This window comes from Nannospalax galili, unplaced genomic scaffold (assembly GCF_000622305.1).
Source record: "Nannospalax galili isolate Female #2095 unplaced genomic scaffold, S.galili_v1.0 scaffold127, whole genome shotgun sequence".
NCBI classification, from domain to species: Eukaryota; Metazoa; Chordata; class Mammalia; order Rodentia; family Spalacidae; genus Nannospalax; species Nannospalax galili.
This window is the reverse complement of record NW_008360326.1, coordinates 74,281-82,907: the sequence shown is the minus strand read 5'-3', so window position 1 is coordinate 82,907 and position 8,627 is coordinate 74,281. Positions and strand designations below refer to the sequence as shown.

At 40.4% G+C, this 8,627-nt stretch overlaps 1 protein-coding gene across 1 annotated transcript in view; it reads right to left on the bottom strand.

Annotated features, from left to right (window-relative positions):
- The window catches only part of LOC103727801 (sperm-associated antigen 16 protein-like), a 309,757-nt gene extending 304,283 nt beyond the window's left edge, over window positions 1–5,474 (bottom strand). The window contains exons 1-3 of the mRNA XM_008825868.1: window positions 5,348–5,474; window positions 3,584–3,591; window positions 1,580–1,645 (exon numbers count right to left, since the gene is read on the bottom strand). Coding sequence (XP_008824090.1) covers window positions 1,580–1,645; window positions 3,584–3,591; window positions 5,348–5,474 — 201 coding nt within the window. The remainder of the gene's footprint in view (window positions 1–1,579; window positions 1,646–3,583; window positions 3,592–5,347) is intronic.
- Between the last annotated feature and the right edge of the window lie 3,153 nt (window positions 5,475–8,627).

Genomic DNA, 8,627 nt, shown 5'->3' with positions numbered 1-8,627 from the left:
GTCAACTAGCCCAGCCTTTGAAGACAAAAGAAAAATGAGGAGGAACCCAATAGAGGGATGCTTTTGGAAGCCCTTGACAAGAAACTCCAATGGACTCGCATAAGATCATTTGAAAATTGCCCTGTTCTGACTTTTTTCTAGTTCCCTGTCTAGAACTTGTAATGCTAATTACTCTTGCCTTCACATCTCCTATTCATGATTCAAGGAGTTTCTTTTCCCCTTAGAGCTAAGAGTTATGCAATCTGGGATTCTTTTAGATAGACCCACTGAAGGGTACTCCAATTGCCTCACCCTGTGTCCCTGCTCAGCATGGAAGAAGTCAGAGTGGTCTGTGTCCCTATTCCCTATTGGCAATTTGGGTAACTTCTTCAGAGGATAGTGTGATAAGAATAGGAGGTAGGAATTGGCTAGGTAGTTAGGGTAAAAAGACCCTAAAGAAAAGTACAGTTTCTTGGCTAAAAGTCAAAATGTCCTTGGGCCTCTTAGTAACATACTCTGTTCCAAAGGCCAAAAATGTCAAAAGTATTTGGGAGCTTGTATCTAATCCTTAAAAGATTTTAGGGTTACCTCTCCAGAAGGGAGAATGTTAGAGTAGCCAAAAGCCTCATAAAAATAAATAAATGAAAGAAGAAATAAAAAGAAGAAGAGAAAAAGAAAAAAGTGATGGGGAGGTAGGGGAGGCGTTGGAGGGGAGGGAGTGGGCATGGATTTGATCAAAACACCTTATATGCATATATGAAATTCTCAATAAAGTTTGTAAAAGTTAAAAAAAAGAAAATAGTCCAATGGAGCCATGTGGTAATTACAAGAGAATGCATTGTACTCTGTTTTAAAAATAAGTTTATTTTGTCTTTGTTTGTGGAAAGACACCCTAAGAAACAATAAAGTCAAACCATGAGTCAAAAAAAAACCCAAACCAAAAAATAAACAACAAAAAATATGTTTTATTATGAATTTTTATGTTGCAAACAAATGGAAATCTGTTCCTTTCACTGATTTTTTTTTTCCAGATTCCCTTTCTAGCACTTTACTAACATTTAAAATTTTGCATTAAAAGATGAATCAGTCTGCAAGGCATTTGTAGTTCACACTTGTAATGCCAGCACTCAAGAGACTGAGGCAGGAGATAGGCATGTTTGAGGTCAGTTTGAAGATCAAGAGGAGTTAAAGGGCAGTCTAAGCCACATAACAGCACTTTGATTCGAAGAACCAAGGCTAGGCTGCTTGTTCAGCATGTGATAGACCTTGAGTTCAATCCCCAGTACTGCAAAGTTAATGCAGTGTACATCTAATTTACATTTTGAAGTGTAAGCTGCACATAAGGCTCTGGGATACATGTTTAAGTAGAGTTGTGTATTGCAACCTCTTCCTCGCTCCTTTTATTGACTTTTGTGTGTGTAAATGTGTGAATTTTAAACTTGTACATCTCTCCACTTTCTAAAGATTTCTCCACTGTTTATAATTAATTCCTCATTTGTTATCCTCAGTTTATTTTCATTTTACCTTGGAAATGGGTGTCATCAAAATGAATTTTTACTTGTGAAGAACTGTAAGGATTTACTGGGAGAACTGAACTCACCCTGGGAGTGAAGGTGGCATTATTGATAGAATGCATGTGGCCATACAGTGACTGCTCACATTTACCCTAGAAAGACAAGCAGAGGTAATATCAAATACATTCTATTTGATTCATGAAAGGAATGAAAGATAATTTTATATAAGTCTTAAAGTAATTTGTAGCTCAGTGATGAAAATGAATTCTCATGATAGAAAACAATAGCTTTTTACCACCAAGTACCATTCATAATGAGACAAGGCTGGATTGAGGTTCTGATTCATGTTCTCTTGCTGGAATTCTGCTGTTCCTGTTTGGGAGAACAGGGCTGCTCTCCAGAACTCTCCCTAAATGACTACTGTGGTGGCTTGTTTACAGTAAATATTCCCCCCCATGCTGAGGCTGGGGATGGAGGTCTTTCTTTTTCTTCCAGAATTATAGGAATACGATATAATTGCACATTTTTAAAGATGAGCACTTACATTACATACAAAAAATTGTTAATGGAACATGTAGAATGGTGTTTCACAGAATAAATATTTGTTTTATGAAATACAGGCTTAAAATCTACCCATTCATCTTATATTTAAAAAGAAAAACTAAAATTAAAGTACAAACATTTCCAAGCTTCAGTGCAAATGTTTGCAGGAAAGATGGACCTATAATATACTGCAGAAGGGAATCTGCATGTGGGGTCTTTCCTCTTGGTAATGATGTTCAAAGGATGGTATTGACTGTATTTGGAAAATAAAAAATAACTTTAGAAGCACAGAAAATTAAAACTTGGCTATTGTTTATAATTAATTCTTCATTTATTATTCTCAGTTGGAATCTCCTTGTTTGGAGATTCGCATTATAAACATTGAAATTCAGATTTCCTTTAATTATTTAATGAGTGGTTTCTGAGTAGCTAATATTGTTTGGCCTAATTCTATATACCTACATATGTCACAAAATGAAGCAAAGAATGTTATGTTCATGGACTCTATGTAGGAGGAGACAGACAATTCGTTTAAAAGGCAGAAAGTGTGTTAGCAGATAAAAAAATATCTGACCAGGTAACAGATAGCATTAGATTGGGACTGAAGCATATTGGGTTCAGAAAATGTTGTGCAATGTGTGCTGCTCAGCTGGAGCCTTCAGAACTGATAAGTAGCTGCATTTTTCCTTTCTCTTTTCCACAAGTTCAGGGAAGGGCCTTCTCTGAAGCTCCTTTATCTGACTGAAGAAGATCTTCCAAAAGCAAAGCAATTATTCTTAGACCTCCTCCCTGAAATTTCATTATCCAAGGAAGGTAGAGCTAGAGTCAAGGAAGGAAGAGGAAGATCTCAAAAGCTATTGTCTGTTCTAAATGTTTCAGAAGGATTTAGAAACTGTCTATTCTTCAGGCTCAACCAGTTTCCCTAAAAAACATTAGTACTCCTCTAGAAGTGCCCCAGCTCTTACTTTCCTCTTCCTAACAGAGAGAGTATTTAGGGGCTGGAGAGATAGCTCAGTGGTTAAGAGCACTCACTACTCTTCTTGAGTACCTGCATTCAGTTCCCAGCACCTACATGGCAACTCACAACTGTCCATATCAGGTTCCTTCTTCTGACTTCTCAGGGCCCCTGAACATATATGGCACCCATACACATAATAAAATATTGCAACGAAGAGAGTATATAGCCTCAGTGATCTGCCTCTTCTTTGTACTTTCTATATGAATGGGCAAGTTAATAACTTCCTATGCTTTTTATGTTTCTGCTGTTGGTTCAGTTCAGCAACAGGAGGAACAAAGCAGGTTTCCCTTGCAGCTATAAATTATAAAACAGAGTAACCCCTTTGACCTCACTCAAAAATTAGGATCCAAACAAAGACCAAAGTTAGTAGGGGAGTGGAGCAGACATCTGCTCTCATAGGTGTTCCCGGTACAAACAAAACTTAGAGCAGAAGTCCCCAAGTGAGGAATCTGCAGGCATGCTTCTGGAACAGCAAGGAAGGTCATTGTAGCAGATGTATTGAAAGGCTTCATCTACTGTCACTCAATACCTTGTAGCCTTAAAAGATTAAAGGAGGAAAAAGCTACAAAATAAGATGGTAAAGATGGGTACTCAGATATTCCTTCATTGTTCCTGATCATTCTTGGAACTTTCTAAACTAGGCTAAACGTTGGAAGCCCTTTGTCACGAAGCTCTGTTTAGGCCTCACTGCGGTTAAGGTAAATTTCAGATGTCTATCTACAGAATCCACACATGCTGCTAATTCATGTTGACAGAATACAGAATTTCCCTGCACACATTTCAAGTTCCCTAAATATACACAGAAGCATTTTCACAGTCTCTGGGGATCTGTTCTCTTCGCCTTTGTCATTCTAATTCAGCTTCTTAATACTGTAATACTTTAAACCAATTAAGCTGAAAACTTCAAATCATCCAAATTCCCATAGCAGAAATAAATTACTCACAGCCAAACAGGCAGAGTAGAAGATGTTATAATGACTATTATGTTTGTTTATAGACTTTTATAGTGGAACTTCTTTGAGAAGTACTATAGAGTAATATTATTCTTGCATAATGAAGGTTCTTACAAAGTTTTAAGTTGGCATTTCTGTCTTCAAACGTCTTTGCACTAATAAAGTTTTGCACTTTGTGTATTTCCAACTTGAAATCTTTAAATGATTTGATTAATTGGTAAGAAAAATGTAGTTTTTGGATTCAAATCCTGAGTGTCAAGTTTAATCCAAAGAAGAGTCCCCAGGTCTCTCTTGAAGAGCCCTGGAAGTTTGAGTTACAGTGGAAATGCTGATCAACCACCTTTGTGCTGCTGTAACAAAACCTGACTCAAAGTTAAATGTTTCATGAATTAAGAAAAGTTAAAAAAGCTTTTCTATTGAGCTTTGTTCACAAGATAAAAGTGAATCTGTTCTTTCTGAGGTTGAGGGAAATTGTGGGTTACTAATATTCTAGTTTGCAAAGAGCATCGATCAAACGGAATATCCAAACTGATAGAGTATCAATAAGCCCCATAAATTAACTGGCCGAGACTATGAAAATGTCTAGTCTATCTGTTGGAGGACCCATTTCCAGTCTCATTGGTCAATTACCTGGTGATAGAACCACTCCCAGGAAGGTAGGTTATGCTAAGTTGATGGGCAGAATACCTGGTGTGTTAATTAAGTAGCGAATATTTCTGCCTGGAACTAGCTCAGGTCCCCACAGAACTTCCAGACCAGCCACAGCCATGTAGGTCTCCATAAGTCCATCCACTTTCCTGAACTCTTCAGGAAAGCGTAATTTCTCCTTTTCTTCTTCATACCTTTCTTACCAAACATGCTTTCTTTAAGGCCTGGGCTGCACCTAGCATTTTGTGTTTCTTCACTTTTTCTCTAAAGCTTCCTCCTCCCAGCCATGTGGCTGCCAGTCAGCCTCATGTCTGACCTCTGTGCATGCTCTAAGCCTGCATGGCTTCCATGGCTTTCTTTCCTTCTTCCCACTATTCACCTCCCCAGGGCAACTGCCAAGATTACGAGCTTGCCTGCTCTGAGGATTTATCTTTAAGATTCTAATAAAATTGTAAAAGTCTCTGTTTGGGTCCATTCTTAAAATCTTCTATGAATGAGACTAAGAAGCCTCTAGGGGACCTTCTTTCTCCCCGTTTCAAAACTGGGACATTCAAATTTGAAATATCTTCTCTAATGAATTCTTGTCAAAACTGTTTTCCTTCGAGGGGTGGAAAAAAAATAAAAAGTGGGAAGAATTTTAAGAAATTATCATGTGACCCAATGCACAATGCTTTAGTGTTTAGTTGTCTTACACAAAGAAGCGGTGTGCTCTGAAGGTTTCAGAGGCTTTGCGAGGTCATGCCTTCGCCCCACTCCTGGTTTACTCTCTCTGCTTCCTGTTTGCTGTTGAAGAGGTGAGCACCCTGCTCCAGCCACCATGCTTCCCCGCCATGATGGACTCTTGTCCCTTTGGAACTGTTAGCCCAAATAAACTGTCTTCAATAAATTTCCTTGGACATGATATTTTATCACAGCAACAGAAAAGTAACTAATACAACCATATCCTTGGAAATGGGATGAGTCTGTGTCCTCTAGCACCTTCAAGTCCAGCCCTCATACAGTGCCTCTCGCTCTACTCTGTCCATTTCTGACCTTCTCTACAACTGCCACCCAGCATGCTATGGAGCTTCCTCAGTTTCCTTTCTAACACTGTTACCCCATAGGCCAAACTTTCTTCCCACAGCCTTCAAGGCCAGCCTGGTCTACACAGTGAGTTCCAGGACAGCTGGGGCTACAGGGAGACCCTGTCTCAAAAAGACAAAAAAAACAAAAACAAAAACAAAAAAAAAACCCAAGCTCTTTCCTGAAGTCTGAAGTCTCCATATTATCTGGCTCCTGTGTGTCTACGTGACCATATATACTTTACCATTCTTTCATTTTTCTCATTTTTTGTACTCCTTGAATTGTTTTCTTATTCCTTCATCAGCTGGGTTAAAGAATAACTGAGTAACAACTCTAGCAACTCTAAAGGTAGAGACCTCTAGAGACCTAAGAACATTTGCATTTGTATATAGTCCTGGTTTGCAAGTTCAGAGGACCTAATCTTCTCTTCAGGAGTCTATTTGCATTTCAGACCAAACCTTCTTTACTATTTCCTGTCTGTCTGTCCTTTCCATCCCCCTCCATCTCTGCTTTCACTTCTTCCCCCTCACCTGCCTCACTCCCCCTCTCTCCCAACTCTCTCCTTTCTCCTTCTGTACTGTCCTCCCCTCTCCCCCCCCCCCCTCCCCCCCCCCCCCTCCCCCCTCCTTCTCTGCTTCCCCCCCCTTCTTCCCCCTTCTCTTACTCCATTTGGTTCTATCACTCTGTAGAAGCCCGACTAGTACACGGGCTAATTTGGTTCTTGGTGGGGACATTCTTCCTGGCATGTAGATCATACCTTCTCCCTGTATTCTCCCATGGTTGATGATACCTGAATATCACACTTCCTCTGCATGTAACCATCCCAGCCCCATCTATACCTCTATGACCTCATTTAACCTTCATCATCTCCTCACAGGCCCTGTCTCTAAATAGAGTCACAGTGGTGTTAGAGTATCAGTTAGCCCTATAAATTGAACTGGTCCAGACTATAAAAATGTCTAGTCTGTCTGTTTGAGGACCCACTTTTCCAGTCTCACTGGTCAATTACCTGGTGATAGAACCACTCCCAGGAAGGCAGTTTCACCTTAAGTTATGCTACATAGATGGACAGAATACCTGGTGTGTTAATGAGGTAGTGAATATTTCCTGCCTGGAGCTAGTGCAGATCTCTGCTGAACTTCCAGACCAGCCACAGCCTTGTAGGTCTCCGTAAGACTGTCTGCTTTCCTGAACTCTTCAGGAAAGTGTGATTTCTCCTTTTCTTCTTCATGCCTTTCTTTCTAAACATGCTTTCTCTAACGCTTTGGGCTGCCCCTAGCATCTTGTACTTCTTCACTTTTTCTCTAAAGCTTACTTCTCCCAGCCATGTGGCTGCCAGTCAGCCACATGTCTGACCTCCATGCAGGCTCTAAAGCTACAGGGCTTCATGGCTTTCTCCCCTTCTCTCCACCATTCACCACCTCAAGGCAGCTGCCAAGATCACCAGCTCTCCTGCCCTGAGGATTTTTTCTTTAAAATCCTAATAAAATTGTAAAAACTTCCATTTGGGTCCATTCTTAAATTCTTTTATGAATGAGACTAAGAGCCGTCTAGGGGACCCTCTTTCTCCTCATTTCAGTGGGACTTATGCAGCTGCATTCAGATCGGTAGGGCACAAACATTCAATCCATAACATGCAAACAAGGTAACAGATCTTCAATTTTATTGGCTGAAAAATCTAATGATAATGAAGAAAACACACTGTCCAGGCACTGTTGCTACCTGTTCCAGTGTTCAGAAGACTGAGGTCCAGGACTCAGCTGGAGGTCAGCCAGCTGGGTCAATAGAGTAAAACCTGTGTCAGAAAAGGAAAGGAGAGGGAAGAATATGGTAAAAATAGTCATAGATTTTTAGATAGAGAAGAACTGGAGTTTCCAGCTCAGTTCCCTCACAACTACTCATGGACAGGTGGCACGGTGGGCTAAGACCTTAGTGGGCCTTGGGCATTACATCATATCCAACACATCTAAACTCAACCGTGTTAAAGAAAGTTTGTCCACACGGTCTGTAGAACACAGTTCTACTCTTGTCCTTGAAGTTTAACAACCGTAACATAATGAATGTGTGGTTGCTAGCTCTGCCCTTTGCTCTCCCCATCCATATCCTTGCTTGTCCAGTACTTTGGGGATCTGAGTTTCATAGTTTGGGGTTCCTTTCTATGGTATACCTGGCTCACACTGCTTCCCTCCAAGTGGGAATTGGGGCCTGGAAAATAACAAGCTGCTCTCTGAGTAAGCAGGTGGTTTGCACTCTGGTTGAGAAACCCCCATTTCCTACCAGGATAACGAAGTATGTTCATGAAAGCATGAGGCTATCACACAGTCCTTCCTGTTGATCTAACGCTCCGAGCATGCTTCTGCTTTGAATCTGTTTTCTCGGTTTCCTGTTTTCCCATCTGCACATACACGTGTCCTTGTTTTTATTCTGCTTTCACCTAAAACACAGCTTTTTCAGTTTTGTTTCATATCTAATATTTCTGACCTTTCTCTTATAACCTACTATCACATTAACAGAAACCATTTTCTGACATTCATCTCCTCCTCTTGGGCACACATCAAGGTTAAGTGTGTCTGTATGGCTAAGTTATGCCAAGCCCATCATGAAGTAAGTCCCAAAGATTCCACATAACCCACTAAACCATTTTCCTGTTTTTAGGCTGAAGACAGGGGCTCTAGATAATGGAAGAACACCAAGCAGAAGGAGCATAAGTTTGTGAATAACCACAGGGGAGAAGCTCTCACCTGAGACCTTCCCAGTACACAGCCCATGAATAAGAACTGAACTTCTAGTGTGTCAAACCCTGAAACTACAGAGTTCATCTATTTTCCCTGGAATCAATACCCAACAAACAGGTCACATTCCTGCCACTCATCATGAAGTAAGATGACTTATTTTGTTCTGCCATTAAAG